The sequence below is a fragment of the Mytilus californianus genome, unplaced genomic scaffold (assembly GCF_021869535.1).
Source record: "Mytilus californianus isolate M0D057914Y unplaced genomic scaffold, xbMytCali1.0.p SCAF_12, whole genome shotgun sequence".
Classification (NCBI taxonomy): domain Eukaryota; kingdom Metazoa; phylum Mollusca; class Bivalvia; order Mytilida; family Mytilidae; genus Mytilus; species Mytilus californianus.
The window spans coordinates 60995088-61013454 of record NW_026262604.1 but is presented as its reverse complement, the minus strand read 5'-3'; the positions used below and the strand labels follow the sequence as shown (position 1 = coordinate 61013454).

The following is an 18367-nucleotide window of genomic DNA, read 5'->3' as shown; positions in this document are numbered from 1 at the left end:
AAAAGCCTATTTGAAGAAATAAAGAAACTTCACTCAGGATAGACTGATGGTAGTTGTATTAACGTCTGGTCAGCTAGAGGGTTGGTTAATTTATTTAGTTAGCTTGTAGGGGATTTAACCACACTTAATATTGCACTTATGCATTAGATATTAAATGACAGTACCGGTAATATAAGAGAAAATATAAATACGAAAAGTCGCATATCTAATAGAAAAGGACTCACCATGAACTATAGGATTGTACGTACGATTGTCATTCTTAATCGCATAACGGACAGTCATTTAAATGCATGCATGTACGCTGTGATAAAAAGGGGTGTCGCAGTTGCAAAGTATTCATCATAAATCTATTTCAAGTTTATTATTTCCTTTTATTTTTATAAGTTAACGCAGAGACATGTATACACTAGATCTCTATTTAACGACAAGCAACTATATATAAATATCTGAATCTGATGTGACTTACCGTTCATCTCTTTCTTTTTTCTCATTTTTTTTTAATTTTTGCAGGAATATACACATTGTAAGATATACTGTTCCTCGATTTGGTGTGGGGGGGGGGGGGGGAGTCTGAGGTCATGTCTATCTATCTATGATTAACGTTGACATTTCCGGGTATAACAGAGCTACTTGTATATTACCTGAATGTGGTTAGGTGACGTCCCATGAGGTCTTACGTATACATGTTTATATTTATAATGGTTTCTGATATAACAATTAGGTTTTATAACATTCACACTTCTGCATGTTCTGTATACCAAATTCGTATCTTTTTTTCAGACCGAATGAGGATGTGAATATTTTCCAGGATCAAATTAATTTCGGGATTTTTTTTTATTTCTTTGTATTAAATCTCAGAAATTTACAGAATATACTGCTTGTCCGCTTTAGGAGTTTTCTTGTCAGTTTAAACAGACGTATATATATGTCTCTGGTTTAGAGTGGGTTTATGAATGAATGATAAGTCTTACAAAGGTACAAGATATCAAGCACATTGAAAATTGATTTCGCCGTTCTGTCTACATTTAAAAAAGGAAAGTTGACGTTAGATTGATTCTGTTAATTTTTTTAAACATCGTTGGTCAAATAGCTTAAGAATTATATAAATACGTTGTGAGATTTATAATATTTCAATAAGGGCATTCCTGATTAGGTAAATGAAGATCGCTTTGGACGACAAAACTATATTTTCGTAACTGATAATTTTCTCTGCACATTTAAATATTCAAGGTTACCGATGATAATTTAAAATAGTACTGTTTTGATTTATACGCTCGTTTTCGTGGGCCATTTATAATATTTATATAATTATTTTATTAAAAGTGATTCAGAATTTCGATGTTACAACAAAATACTCACCTATTTATTTAAAAACTGAGCAAATGCAAAATGTTAAAAAAATATATATATAACGGCGATTAAGGTGTTTTGCCACCATATTCCTCCCTTAATAATTAAAAAAAATCTGTCTCATACCTGCAACGGTGAACCCTTGAGGACAAACACCACTCTAGTGAAGATCAAAGGATTAAAATTACATAATGCTAATCTTTTAATTACCGTGAATTTAACCACGCCTTTACCAGGTGGTGTTAGCATAATACACATGCATTGTATTTACACAGTACTAGACTGAAGCCAGGATTTGTATAGTAAGACAAATCCTCGACTGAAGTAATAGGGGAGAATACAAACGTGAATTTCTATTATACTATCAGTTATATATGTTGTTCAACATATCCGTCGAAAAAAAAATCATAAAAAAATTCGATTGTATGATTTGCTTTTATTATTATAATTATATCAAAATCCTTAAAATATAAATCGTAAATTTTAATTTAAAAAAATGCACGGCTGATCACTTTTCTTTCTGAATTGTTAGTTGGTTAATAGCTACACCAAAAGTCGTTGATGCGCTTTAAATCGCGTTATTAGATGATTAACGAACAAGACTTTAAATGAGATTAATCCACTCCCGGCATGCAAAAAGACTTAAACTACGTCACATAAGTCAGGAAGTTTGAATAAATAGAATTAATAATTCCCAATTTTCTTCTTTATTAGTTTTCATATCCAGATAAAACTTGGTGAATATGTTTTTAACGATATTATGAACATAATAAGATGATAAGTCAAAAATCGCGAATTTTCCCTTTAAGTATGATTATCATACTCAAACTCAGAAATCAACCAATCAAATTAATGGATTAGGTTATTCTAGCACACATTTTGTACTGAATACTGAATAAAGTTTTATGACAGAGAGACCAAGATGACATAGAAGATAGCAACTAAAGTTCACCATATGAGCAAAACTCATACCAAATAGCAAGCTATAAAAGGCCCTGAGATGACAAATGTAAAACAATTCAATAAAATACAAAGAGGGCAATGAAAAACCATGTGAAAGAAAGAAACAGTACATCCAAAAGAAAAAAGGTAAAACAAACAAACAAAAATTTACAAAACACTACACTTGGCTTTAAAACTGAGGCAGAAGATACAAAAGTGTTATTCAAACTCATAAGTCAAAGACAAACTGACAACATCATTGTAAAATACAAAAAAAACAACAACAGATAGACAACAGTCTACAAAACACAACATAAAAAAGTAAAGACTGAGTAAACATCCTTCCTCCCCCCCCCCCCCCCCCAAAAAAAAATACAAAAACAATACAAAATGTAGGTGAAAGCAGGTGTCCCTGAAGGGTAAGCAGATCCTGCTCCACATGTCGCACTCCTTTACAACTTTAAAACAACTAACTGCGTCATCATGTCATCATGAAGACAGCATGATTGTAAACATTTATCTACATGTAATTTAAAAGAAAACATGTTTAACCAATTTTTTATCTGGTTTGATCAAATGCTTTGAAACTTCTGAATTTAATTCATGCATTTGTTATTTTGAATGTTTCACAGTTGACTTTAAAGTAGTCATAGTATTAATATTGTATGAACAGACAATAGAATGTAACTTTGACAGTGCAGTGTTCCTTCTGTCTCAATGCTGGCATCAATAAGACTATGAGTTAATTTACATTAGTAAATTGAATGGATGCATTAGATACTGTAAACCAACTTATTTTTTTGTCGATACTTTATTTCACGCTTAGCTCTTTCTAGCTGACTTTGTGGTGATTAAAGATTTATTTTTGTGACTTTCTTGTTTTCTTTATGTATTCATATAAGGAAAAATGGAAGTTTTACATATTCACAGTGTTTTATGATTTTTCTTCTCTCAAAAGTCTTTTTACAGAATACTGTTCCCTTCTACAGATAGAAATAATATGGATTTCCAGAAAAAATAAATGCTTCATTGCTAACAACTGTTTGTTTAAAGGTCATGAATCAAAAGTGCATGATATTAAAGCAGCAGTCACAAAAGATTAATTAACACAAACCCTAATTCTACTTAAAATATAAGAAAGAATTGATGTTCATATTGCAGAATGTTTGAGGGTCTGGATGGAGTTAACAGAATAGAGAATAATGGGTAAATAAGAGAATAGAGGACAGGAAAAATAAAGAATACAGAAAAAAGACCCAAAAATTAAAGAATAGAAAAAAGAACCAAAAATTAAAGAGTAGAAAAAAGAACCAAAAATTGAGAAATAGAAAAAAAAAAACAAAAATAAAGAATAGAGAAAAATAGACATAATAAATATTTGGCCAAAAAATTAAGGATAGGGAAATGAACTCAAATCCAAACACTGAAGCTTGGACTAGGAGGTTCCTGTTTATGGGTAGTGTATGTTAAGTTTAAAACAGTCAATCTTCATCAAAATGTTGCATTTCAGGACAATCCACATGGTTTATGAAAAATGTTTTTATTCCAATTAAATGCAGCTGCCTCTAACTATTGTTACTTCAGAACACTTCCTTTTTAAACGACAGCAAAAAAATTTTTGTGGTCGTATATTGGTATGACGTCGTTGTCGTCCGGCGTCGTCTGAAGACACATTGGTTTTCGCACTCTAACTTTAGTTTAAGTGAGTGGATCTCTATGAAATTTCACCACAAGGTTCAATACCACAAAAGGAAGGTTGGGATTGATTTTGGGGGTTATGGTACCAACAGTAAAGGAATTAGGAGCCAAAAAGGGGCCAAAAATAAGCATTTTTGTAACTTCCAGACATAACTTGTGTGTTAGTGTATGGATCTCTCTGACATTGTACCACAAGGTTCCATATCACAAAAGAAATGCTGGGATTGATTTTGGGGGTAATTGCCTCAAAATTTTAGGAATAAGGGGCCAAAAAAGGGGCAAAAAACAATCATTGTTCTAGTTTCATGACAATAACTTGTGTGTCAGTGTATGGATCTTTCTGAAATTGTACTACAAGGTTCCATATCACAAAGGGAAAGCTGGAATTGAGTTTGGGGGTAATTGCCGAAACGTTTAGGAATTGGAGGCCAAAAAGGGGCAAAAAATAAGCATTTTTCTAGTTTCCAGACATTAACTTGTATTCAAGTGTATGGATCTCTCTGAAATTGTACTGCAAGGTACCATACCACAAAGGGAAGGCTGGGATTGATGATGGGGGTAATTGCCTCAATATTTTAGGAATTAGGGGCAAAAAAGGGGCAAAAAACAAGCATTTTTCTAGTTTCAGGACAATAACTTGTGTGTAAGTGTATGGATCTTTCTGAAATTGTACTACAAGGTTCCATATCACAAAGGGAAAGCTGGGTTTGAGTTTGGGGGTAATTGCCCTAAACGTTTAGGAATTGGGGCCAAAAAGGGGCCAAAAAACACATTTTTATAGTTTCCAGACAATAACTTGTGTTCAAGTGTATGGATCTCTCTGAAATTGTACTGCAAGGTACCATACTACAAAGGGAAGGCTGGGATTGAGTTTTGGGGTGATGAATCATAAGGGGGTTCAAAAAATTTGGGGGGGGGATTTTTTTTTTTTTCCTTTTTTTTCTTTTTTGCCTTTTTTTTTTCTTTTAAAATTTTCCATTTTAAGTTGGTTATTTCTGATTTATATTTAAAAGCAAATAATAATGATATGGTAGGAGATACACACCAAACAGGATGTGTAAATTATTATATAATAAGTATTGTGCAATAGCAAGAAATTTTCAATTGCACAGTATTGCACAATAGCAAGTAATCTTCAATTGCACAGTATTGCGCAATAGCAAGAAATCTTCAATTGCACAGTATTGCGCAATAGCAAGAAATATCCAATAGCACAATATTGCGCAATAGCAAGAAATTGTCAATTGTACAGTATTGCGCAATAGCAAGAAATATTTAATTGCAAAAGAAGATACTTCGTATAAATTGCTTATTTCTTGACCAATTTCAATGGGGTTTTATTCTTGAATTCTTGGGGTTCTTTAATATGCTGAATCTAACCCTGTATTTAGTTTTTGGATTTTGGGCCCCGTTTTTAAATTGGTCCACATTGAGGTCCAAAGGGTCCAAAATTAAACTTTGTTTGATTTCATCAAAAATTGAATTATTGGGGTTCTTTGATATGCCGAATCTAACCGTGTATTTAGATTCTTAATTTTTTGTTCCGTTTACAAATTGGCCTACATAAAGGTTCAAAGGGTCCAAAATTAAACTAAGTTTGATTTTAACAAAAATTGAATTCTTAGGGTTCTTTGATATGCTGAATCTAAACATGTATTTAGATTTTTGATTATGGGCCCAGTTTTCAAGTTGGTCCAAATCGGGGTCCAAAATTAAACTTTGTTTGATTTCAACAAAAATTGAATATATGGGGTTCTTTGATATGCTGAATCTAACCATGTATTTAGATTTTTGATTTTTGGGCCCCATTATCAACTTTGTCCACATTGATGTCAAAAGGGTCCAAAATTAAACTTTGTTTGATTTCATCAAAAATTGAATTCTTGGGGTTCTTTGATATGCTGAATCTAACCATATATTTAGATTTTGGATATTGGACCAGAATAGTTGAATATCCAATTTAAAATTTTTAAGTTCTTAGACCACATTCATTCTGTGTAAGAAACCTATGCTGTGTCAAATATTTAATCACAATCCAAATGCAAAGCTGTATCAAGCTTGAATGTTGTGTCCATACTTGCCCCAACTGTTCAGGGTTCGACCTCTGCGGTCGTATCAAGCTGCGCCCTGCGGAGCATTTTATTGTAACTAGGTAGAACAAAGCTGTTCTTAAAAATACAATGAAACCTGCTATAAAAGTTACCTCTATTAATTAGTCAAAACTTTCTTATTAGGTCAACCTCTCCTTTATTTTCCAGCTGTAGCTATCCTTATGCATTTAGAATCTCAATGGAAAGGTACTTTTTATATGGTCTCAGGTGTGACCTTTATATACAGGTTTGACTGTACATTGTTATGTATTGTTGTTACTCATACCTATGGTCTCTGGTGAAACCAATATATACAGGTTTGACTGAACATTGTTATGTATTGTTGTTCCTCATACCTATGGTCTGGGGTGTGACCTTTATATACAGGTTTGACTGTACATTGTTATGTATTGTTGTTACTGATACCTATGGTCTCTGGTGAAACCTTTATATACAGGTTTGACTGTACATTGTTATGTATTGTTGTTACTCATACCTATGGTCTCTGGTGTGACCTGTATATACAGGTTTGACTGTAGATTGTTATGTGTTGTTGTTACTCATACCTATGGTCTCTGATGTGACCTTTATATACAGGTTTGACTGTACATAGTTATGTGTTGTTGTTACTCATACCTATGGTCTCTGATGTGACCTTTATATACAGGTTTGACTGTACATTGTTATGGATTGTTGTTACTCATACCTATGGTCTCTGGTGTGACCTTTATATACAGGTTTGACTGTACATTGTTATGTATTGTTGTTACTCATACTTATGGTCTCTGGTGTGACCTGTATATACAGGTTTGACTGTATATTGTTATGTGTTGTTGTTACTCATACCTATGGTCTCTGATGTGACCTTTATATACAGGTTTGACTGTACATTGTTATGAATTGTTGTTACTCATACCTATGGTGTCTGGTGAAACCTTTATATACAGGTTTGACTGTACATTGTTATGTGTTGTTGTTACTTATACCATGGTCTCTGGTGAAACCTCTATATACAGGTTTGACTGTACATTGTTATGGATTGTTGTTACTCATACCTATGGTGTCTGGTGAAACCTTTATACACAGGTTTGACTGTTCATTGTTATGGATTGTTGTTACTCATTCCTATGGTCTCTGGTGTGACCTGTATATACAGGTTTGACTGTATATTGTTATGTGTTGTTGTTACTCATACCTATGGTCTCTGATATGACCTTTATATAAGGTTTGACTGTACATTGTTATGGATTGTTGTTACTCATACTTATGGTGTCTTGTTAAACCTTTATATACAGGTTTGACTGTACATTGTTATGGATTGTTGTTACTCATACCTATGGTCTCTGGTGTGACCTGTATATACAGGTTTGACTGTACATTGTTATGTGTTGTTGTTACTTATACCAATGGTCTCTGATGTGACCTTAATATACAGGTTTGACTGTACATTGTTATGTATTGTTGTTACTCATACCTGTGGTCTCTGGTGTGACCTGTATATACAGGTTTGACTGTACATTGTTATGTATTGTTGTTACCCATACCTATGGTCTCAGGTGAAACCTTTATATACAGGTTTGACTGTACATTGTTATGGATTGTTGTTACTCATACCTATGGTCTCTGGTGTGACCTTTATATACAGGTTTGACTGTACATTATTTTTTATGGATTGTTGTTACTCATACCTATGGTCTCTGTTGAAACCTTTATATACAGGTTTGACTGTACATTGTTATGGATTGTTGTTACTCATACCTATGGTCTCTGGTGTGACCTTTATATACAGGTTTTACTGTACATTATTTTTTATGGATTGTTGTTACTCATACCTATGGTCTCTGTTGAAACCTTTATATACAGGTTTGACTGTACATTGTTATGGATTGTTGTTACTCATACCTATGGTCTCTGTTGAAACCTTTATATACAGGTTTGACTGTACATTGTTATGTATTGTTGTTACTTGTGCCTATGGTGTCTGGTGTGACCTTTATATACAGGTTTGACTGTACATTATTTTTTAATGTTGTTACTCATACCTATGGTGTCTGTTGTGACCTTTATATACAGGTTTGACTGTACATTGTTATGTATTGTTGTTACTCATACCTATGGTCTCTGGTTAAACCTTTATATACAGGTTTGACTGTACATTGTTATGTATTGGTGTTACTCATACTTATGGTGTCTGGTGTGACCTTTATATACAGGTTTGACTGTACATTGTTATGTATTGTTGTTACTCATACCTATGGTGTCTGGTGTGACCTTTATATACAGGTTTGACTGTACATTGTTATGTGTTGTTGTTTCTCATACCTTCCACTTTCAGGATGCAACAAAAGGTGAAGGTCCTGACATGATAATAGAAATGTTAGCCAATGTAAACTTAGACAAAGATTTAAATATGATAAAGAAGAAAGGTAGAATAGTGGTAAGTTAGAAATAATGTTTCAGAGGAAAACATACAATTTAGGGTCAAATTAATTATCAAATGGTATTTTAACGTTTCTCCAATTTTCAGGATTACCGGTAAATGTTGGATCCATGATCTTTTATAAACATGCAGTTTTAGTTAAAACAATTTTCTTTTTCATGGGTTATACAGCCATGAAATGACACTTTTCAATTGAGGAAATTGAGCAAACATTGACTAATACAATCAGAGCAAATTTTATAATATTTGAATAATGACTAGGAAAAGTTCTTGTCAATTTAAAGCTTAAGATAAATTTCTCAAAAGTATTTATGATCCCAAATCAATTGATATTAAAAAAAAAATGGCAAATATGAAAAAAAGTTAATTTATAACTGATATTGTAAAAATAATTAAATTAAAGTTTATAAGCATTAGTTTCAAGTCAGAGTTTGAACATTAGCATACTGCACGCAAAATAAAGTCTGTCAGGGCTGGTAGGTCTTTTCACCACCGAACACCACCGCACACTGCCGAACACCACCGAACACCCCAAAATCTTTTTTTTTTATCTTTTATTGTTATAAATGTGACCTAAATATAATATTTAAGTTATTACTTCAACAAATAATAAGATTAAGAGACCAAATATCTACATCGAACAGAAAAGGAGAGTCTTATAAGACCACAACTCCGCAAACCACCACTGCCACTGGACACCTCAAATATTTATTTTTTTCATTTTTTTTTCTCCTATAAAATATTTGTACCAATAAACATGATAAATATAATAAGAAAAGAGACAAATATCAAAATCTAACCAATAAACAGAGATCGAGGATACTTGAACTGATTACTAATTATGAATATATTTGAATTTTATTTGAAATATATATTGTACACACAATGTAATCCCGGAAAAAAAGTGATGAACTTGGAGACCTTTTTCATTATATTGATTATATTGATTATCGACTTTAACAGAAAAATGATGCACATAAAAATTCTAAAAATTGATTCAATTATACGTAATTTTATCGTTTTATTGTATAATATCACTGTTTTTCTTAGTGGTTGGTGTTTTTTGGGGTGTTCGGGGGTGTGCGGTGGTGTTCAGTGGTGAAAAGACCCACCCTGACTGTATTTATCGGTAAACCCAGCATTTTAAATTAGTATCTAAATCAGTAGCTAATATCAACTAATACAAAAACTGAAAAAGCAATAAAAAAGCATAAGCTTTAAAGTACAGTATTTGTGAGATGTTATTTGGATCCCATGTTTGTATCAGTTTTTCTCCTTCAGATTGTTGGAAATAGAGGCTCTATAGAAATAAATCCCAGATTCACTATGGCCAAAGAATGTATTGTGACTGGTATTATTTTGATGAATTCTACACCTGTAAGTATTTATAAATAAATCCCAGATTCACTATGGCCAAATAATGTATTATGACAGGTATTATATTGATGAACTCGACACCAGTAAGTATATATTCAAATCAAAGCATCAATATTTGTATTTTTACTGTCAGTTAGTCTGTCCATTTTTCTGTCTATTTGTCTGTGACTGTATGTTCATCCAACAGATATTTCTATGAAATATTTCTCCAGAACTTCTGAAAAGATTGGTCAGCACCTTGAAGTAGTTGAGTGTGGCGAAAGCAGGTCTAGTAACCGCTCCACAGTCTGTCCATCCGTCCAAAGACCTTGGGTGGAAAAAAATTTTGTCAATGTTTTCATGGCTTCTATGGGATGAGATTATTTTTTTATTTAATCTGTAGCTTAATTATGTTGAGTTGTAGTGAGTAAGCAATTTTGACATCAGCCGTGCATTCACTTTCACTAGGAAAATTTTTGTCAAACTTTCTTGGCTCCTATCAAGGGGAATGATTTTAATATTTGGTTTGTATCAAAATGTTGAATTGTTGCCAGTAAGCAGTTTTTAAAGCAATTGCTTTCATGCTATGGCATATAGCTATCTTTGTGACCCAGATGGATCAAGCCAAAGTTTTTGAGCAGATAAAACTGATTCCTCATCTGTCATTCAAAAAATCCTCTGTATGTTTTCTAATGGAATACATTAATTGAAACAGTTGGAAAACAACAGTGGGTTTGTGAAGTTTCAACATATGTTCTTGTAGATGTATTTTTGTATTTAAGAGGACAACCGTTTGACTTATCAAGGAACGTAGAAGGCAAAGTGAGAAAGTGCATTTTTTATACCTGCCATTTCCTTCTTGAGACGTTTCATCAAAATATTGAAACATGTCAGCTGTTGATTTAATATTGAAAGTTTGACTGAATTATACCTTATACGGTTTAATGTTATTTAAGTCATGTTTCTTTTTTGAAAGAGGTCAAGTTGCTCTTGTTCATTCACTAAATCTTCGTTCTTTCATAAAATTATCCTAAAATCACTACGCATTTTATAGTAATATAAAAATCAAGATCTCGAAACAATGTCAAATGTCATAATGACCCTCCACAATGCATGACCATTGTCTTTTCATTTGATGGTTAAAAAATAGATCTCTCTAGCATTGACCTCGTACCAGTTTGATCGTTTTCATAGGGCGGTCTACCCGTGCTTTCCCGACTGACACCATGTACTCTTTTTAATACGCCCTGCCCGATTTTGTGAATTTGTACACGAACAAAATATTGTCTGATTGTGAACTTTTCCCCAGGTAGGAGGTATTACTTTATACTTCACCACTAATCAGAAGAACAATTTTATTAATTTCTTTAACTTTTTATCCGCTTTTGATATATATTATATATACTATATCCCAAATTATAAAAATAGATATATTTCTAATATAAGGTTACGGGTGCAGGATTTTCTCGCTGTGTTGAAGACCCATTGGTGGCCTTCTTGTGTTGTCTGCTCTTTGGTCAGGTTGCTGTCTCTTTGACATATTCCCCATTTCCATTCTCAATTTTATTAAACAATTTCAATGATTTTGTTGGCTGTTGATACCTCATTAAAAAGATAATTATATAACTATTGTATGTAACCATGAAGCCTATGTAGTTTTTTTTAAGAATTTAGGAAAATTAGGTTTAAGAAAAAAAAAACACATGCCAAACCATTTAAGATAATTTGATTTAATTATCTCTATTTGATAAATCTGAGAATCATGTAAGGATGTAAAAATCTGTTTTTATATATATCTTTATCTTATTGTGTCTATTGCCATGTCAGTTAAAGAGAAATTTATTTTAAATGTTAAATTTTTTAGTTTGCATTGAATTCTTATAGTTACCTTTAAATATTTCATAACTTTTTCAAATCAGTATGGATTTTCATCAATCTTTCAGCTATCTTTATTATATATTTATCTTACAGAATGCCAGGTTGTTTTGTATTTTAGTGTATTGCTGTCAAATTTAAGGACTTAGGTAATAGATAGGAAAGGCTGAAATTTTCAGTTTTGACAAAATTCAGACAGATACTTATAATTTAAATATTTAAATTTGACAGTAATAAACCAAATTAACAAATAACCTGGTATATTTTAAGATAATTATATAATGGAGATAGCTGTGGATTTTGATGAAAACCCAAGTTGCTTTGAAATAGTTATAAAAAGATTTAAAGATAACTATCTGAATTTAGTCCAATCTGAAAATTCTAGCTTTTTTACCTTGATTAATTAAATCCTTAAATTTGACAGCAATATGCCAAACAACATAACAACGTCAACCTGGGAGTTAGTTAGATCAATATACAACTGAGATAGTTGTATAGTTTTATGAAAATTCAAGTTAATTTGAAAAAGTAATAAACAAATTTAAAGTTAACTATCTGAATTTAGTTCGAAACTGCAAATTCTAGCTTTTTTTTACCTATTAATAAAATCCTTAAATTTGACAGCAATACACCAAACTACATAATGACCTTAGATTCAGTAAGATCAATGTATAATTGAGATAGCTGTAGACTTTTGTAAAAATCCAAGTTGATTTGAAAAAGTTATGGAAATAATTAAAGATGACTATCTGAATTTAATCAAAACTGAAAACTCTTGCTTTTTTTTTACCTATTAATTAAATCCTTAAATTTGACAGCAATACACCAAACTACATAACAACCTGGGATTCAGTAAGATCAATGTATAATTGAGATAGCTGTATAGTTTTATGAAAATCCAAGTTGATTTGAAAAAGTTATAGAAATAATTAAAGATGACTATCTGAATTTAATCAAAACTGAAAACTTTTGCTTTTTTTTTTACCTATTAATTAATTTCTTTAATTTAACAGCAATGAACCAACTACCAAATAACCTGGACTTTTGTAAGATCAATATTTAATTTAGTTAGATAGGCTGATTCAGTCAAGACTAAATTTGAAGGTCAAGAATAGTTGAGACAGGTCGAGACTGGTCGAGCCTTGGTCGAGACCATTTCAGACTACACCAAGATCATCAAGTACTGAATCAGACTCATTAAGTAAAGTCGAGACCAAAGTCGAGTACAGTTAAGTACAATTAAGTACTGTTGAGACAATCTTGAGTTTAGTCGAGTAAAATCTGTGCTCGACTTTACTGGTAGAGCACAAAAACTGGTCTTTTCAGACTCTGAGCAGTTTGTAGTGTTAACTAGGCAGCAATTGCTTTAACAGCCTTTAAGGCTTTGATTACAGCCACTTCCTGTTTGCCAATCATTTGAAATTTTACAGCACTCATTGTACAAGTAAACTTTTAGTCAAATTTTAATTGGCTCGTACTGAAGGGAATAATTCATTTTTTTCTGCAGCTTGATTATGTCCAGATGTAATGAGTAATAAAATTTTAATCTGCCCCATGCAGCTTCTTCCTGTTTGCTAATATTTTGAAATTTTACCAGTCATTGTACAAGGAAAATTTTAGTCACATTTTTTTTCTTTAATATTAGCTATGCTTTAAAATACATGTTACCTCAATTTAGTGCATGCAGCAACACAGGTCCAGACCCAGTATTGGTCTTGTTAAATCTGTAAGACGCCTACTACCAGTTTGTTTATGATTTGAAGATTTCAAAATGTTACAAGAACTTTTGAAATATGTTATCACAAATTTCTCCATTTGGTTAGTAGCTTTTTAGATCTGTCAGAACCAACTTCCTGTTTTAATACAATGAATTACAATTTGGGGGTATGCTTGGCATGCCACTGTGTTTATCTTGTTGTATTTGCCAGTTGTTAATGTTGGCAGAGATATTGTAGGATATAGTATTTCATTTACAACAGGTGTTCAAAAGGATGTCAGAAGATGTAGAAAAAGATATAGTTTGTAATCTGTAATTTTATTCACATTAAAGTTCAAAAGAATAAGTATTTTATAGGATTAAACACATTTTTTCTAGAGGTAATTGATGTGTAAACTGGGGCGATTAACTCACAAATTATTTATGAAAAGTTTTTGAGTCAGCGACCCAGTTAACACATCAATAATCTCTAGAAAAAATGTGTTTAATCCATTTAATTCTCAACCCAAACATTTGCAATTTTTAATTAATAATTTTTGGTTCATTAGCTACTATTTACCACCAAATGACTTTCTGAAATCCACAAATGCTCCATTAATGCAACAGAATCTAAATTGAAATAACACCTACCTAAAAAACCATCATTTTACTGAGGTATTATCCAAATTTAAAGTGTACAAGTCACAGAATAATCTTTAGCTTGAGAGTTTTTATTTCTATGACGTCATTTTTCCCATGGGGTTAATTTGCCAAACTCATTCATGAAATTGTGCAGAATTTTATTTTATTGTAATTTTATACATTTTACAAGCTTTAATGCATTATTTCTTTTTATTTATTCATACGAAAAGAAATAACAGTTATGTAATTGTTTTTTCAATCTTAATTTTTTTGAACCCTTGATCCCATGCATCTGTATTGTGCATGAATAGATCACAGTGAAGGTTAGGAAAATAGTTTCGGGGACATGGTCTATCAATATGTAAAACAAGGGGAAAATGCTAACAGATCAATCCAATTCAAGTATTTATAAATATGCAAATCATATAAGAATTATATATATATGTTACAGTTGAAATTGGAATCCAGTAAGATCCCTAATCCTCCTTGTAGGCATTGGAATTCAGTAAGATCCTTAATCCTCCTTGTAGGCATTGGAATCCAGTAAGATCCTTAATCCTCCTTATAGGCATTGGAATTCAGTAAGATCCTTAATCCTCCTTGTAGGCATTGGAATTCAGTAAGATCCTTAATCCTCCTTGTAGGCATTGGAATTCAGCAAGATCCTTAATCGTCCTTGTAGGCATTGGAATTCAGTAAGATCCTTAAACCTCCTTGTAGGCATTGGAATCCAGTAAGATCCCTAATCCTCCTTGTAGGCATTGGAATTCAGCAAGATCCCTAATCCTCCTTGTAGGCATTGGAATTCAGTAAGATCCTTAATCCTCCTTGTAGGCATTGGAATTCAGTAAGATCCTTAATCCACCTTGTAGGCATTGGAATCCAGTAAGATCCCTAATCCTCCTTGTAGGCATTGGAATTCAGGGGAGACTTGAGATCTAAAAAACTAGTTTAACCATGCAACATTTTCTTTAGCCTCTCCCAATTTAGAAACATCTTCAGTTTTTGTGGAATTTCATATTTTTTGTTATTTGGCGAATGCGGTGTTATGTCAAAGAGACAACAACCTGACCAAAGAGCAGAAAACAACCCAAGGCAACCACTATTTCAGCGAAATGGAAGTCACACTAAACTCCGAAACATACAAATGAACCAATTCACCCACTCCAATTTAAACATGGGTTGAAAATTGGCATGTAGAAAGGTGGTACATGTACAATTCAGGATACACCTGGTTTCTATGAAGTTAAACTTAAGGTAAAATATTTAGAAAGCTGTGAAAATTGCAAAATTTGGTTGAATAGATAGGGATTTTCAAATGGTGGTCTGACACCTATATTCATATATTTATACCCCAAATCTCCTTTTATTCATATTAACCTGATGAATAATTTAAATACTATATTTAATTCTCACTAACATATCTATATGTAATTTGTATTGTAACAGGATGATTGGAAGGAAATGAATGCAAGCATACAAACTGGTATGCAGAAGGGCTGGGTTAAACCACATATAGGAAAGGAATACAGTTTAAACCAGTCATCTGCAGCTCATAATGATGTAATTAATAACACTGGTACCCAGGGAAAACTAGTCATTAAACTATAATTAGGAAAACTTGTGTTTTTATATTTATATAGAACATGTGATTCAGGCTAGAAGCTTTTTAAAAACATTAATACAATGTGATCAAAACAATATGTAATATTTGATTTTATAAGATATGATCATTGGTATTGTAAATTCAGAAATGATTGTAATAGGATATGTTTTACTAAAGTAAAAACTCACATTTTAATTTCAATATCATTATTTGTTTGTAGCAATTCCTGCAATCACAATAATTAATCTTGCATTTGTTTCATGTTTTCAAAAATCGCAATAATCAATCATGTTTATAGAAATGAAAACAACACGCTATAAATTTCCAGTGTCCGAAGCTCTTTGCTGGATCTACCTTCATCAGGAACGCGTTAAGCCAAATATTTAAGGATGTATAAGAAGGGAACAGTTGAAGAGCTATATGACCAAAAAAGAGCCTATAAAAAGTTTTAGTAAGAAGTTTTGAATTTAAAGTATCAAATCTAGAAATTCATGATTGAGGGTTGTGAAGGATAATTTCCTGTGAATTGTTTGTCAACTTCTTTTAACATGGGGTTTGGGTTTCTGAGTGGTCAATGTGGTTGGTTACCCTGTACAGATCAGCATAGCCCATGATTTAGAAGCCAGCTTTGTGAATCACAAAACATGTGGTCTCAACTTGGAACTGTATGTCATAAGGGTGGTCCTTTATCTATACAAAATTGTTGATTCCCAGCATAGACTCCAGCTTCCTGTGCCAAGATGGTCGTGATATAAGGTTAGAAAGTGAAATGACAAAACAACAAACAGTCGGTCAATTTCATATTTTTTATGCTGAAAGGAGGAAATCGCCATCATTCTTTTAAATCAGCAAAAACATGCATCTTTCAAGTCCAAAATCATTTTTCATTCCTTGTTAAATAATATTAATTTCACTTTCTACAATACACTTTTTGCCCTTCATGACCTTTAACCTAGGTATCTGGATGAAGACTTCAGCATTGTTATTTGTTGATGATTAATAAGTTTATGATATATATTTTTGATAAATTATTATTTTTCATTATTGCTCAGAGGTATTAGATATAACATGATAATATTATAGGTGAAGCAAAAGGAATATAGTATACATTTTCTTAATAAAAAGTTGATGTTTAAAGGAGGCAACATGGACAAAGGTCTAGTAAAATGAAAGTTGTTTGAGATATAGTTGTAATGAAATTGTAAATAAATCTATGTAGTTTTCATATATTTAGATATAAGAAGATGTGGTATGAGTGCCAATGAGACAACTCTCCATCCAAGTCAAAATTTATAAAAGTAAACCATTATAGGTCAAAGTACGGTCTTCAACACAGAGCTTTTGTTCTTTTTTGAAGTCTTAAAAGTGAGTACTCTATTTAAGAGGCTACTGAAAATAACTTATTTTTGATAATAATTCAGTTTCATACATTGCCCATTAGAGAAATATTGAGGTACAAAATAAGTTATATTTAACCAATATTGTCATATAAAACATTTTTTGTAAAATGCATTTGTAATAATGACTTGAACATATCTTAACTTTAATTGAGATTTAGTGATTAATGGGAGATAATCCAATTTTAAAACATGTCACATGTACCAATATTATATTATAAGTATGTCGGATAAGCTCAAAATTTAAGCCAAATTTAACCTAAGTAGAAGTCATGTCAGTATCAGGGGGCCTCTATTGGGTGTCAACGAGTAATCACCAAAAGCATTTTCAAAATTTTTCTAGTCAAGTTTTTAATGTTTATTGTGAGTTTCATCCTGTATTCCTCAGATGTATATGTTATTGTTATGCAATTTCAGCAATAATTTGAAATAAAAAGAAATAGCTATGTGCACATTTACTTAAGTTTATGTTACAAGGATAAATTTTTATCAAATTAAGGTAAAAATCATGAGTCCTATTGAAGCAGTATCATTAATTATTTGTTATATAATTTAATTTTGGATGTAACACATCTTCTGATTGGCTGAAAGTTTTTTGTCTATCAGCTCATAGACATGATTTTGTCATGTGACTGTGACGTCATCAACGTTTTTTCATGATTTATTCCTTAAAAATGGAATTTTGAATTAAATAATAAGGAAAGACTGTAATATTTTTTCTGTCTATTCAAAATAACCTCAATAATGTGGTGCACACTTTTAAATAACATGCTACGTTGGTTATTCAGTGTACACCACATGTTTGATGTTATTTCTTCATAGACAGAAAAAATATTACAGTCATTCCTTAAGTAATAACAAAAATAATAGAAAATTTTACATGACTTTACATACAAATATATATTTGAACATTTCTGCAATATATCCAAGAAAATCTAATTGAATCATTTTAATGAACTATTGATTGTAAAATTAATTATATAGACTTTTATATAGCATAATATTTTTAATAAAAGGAGAAAAAAATTATTGTTAATGGCATTGTTAGTTTGTTTTGGACTTATAAGTTTGAATACTGTGATGCATTTATTTTTGTGTGTACCAATTTTCGTGGATTGAGAAAAACCAGCATTTTCGTGGATATTTAATTTCGTTGTTTTGGCAAAGTCTGCATTCATTCCTTAAGAAAAGTTGTAAATCGTTGAACATTTAAATTTGTGGTTCCACTGTAGCCACGCAATCCACGGAAATTGGCATGCAACAAATATTAATGAA

The 18367-nt window shown here is 31.7% G+C and overlaps 1 protein-coding gene across 1 annotated transcript in view; it reads left to right on the top strand.

Moving 5' to 3' along the window:
• The window catches only part of LOC127722150 (quinone oxidoreductase-like), a 46455-nt gene extending 28327 nt beyond the window's left edge, over nucleotides 1–18128 (top strand). The window contains exons 7-9 of the mRNA XM_052229006.1: nucleotides 8416–8517; nucleotides 9802–9897; nucleotides 15539–18128. Coding sequence (XP_052084966.1) covers nucleotides 8416–8517; nucleotides 9802–9897; nucleotides 15539–15700 — 360 coding nt within the window. The 3' untranslated portion in view covers nucleotides 15701–18128. The remainder of the gene's footprint in view (nucleotides 1–8415; nucleotides 8518–9801; nucleotides 9898–15538) is intronic.
• The last annotated feature ends 239 nt before the right edge of the window (nucleotides 18129–18367 follow it).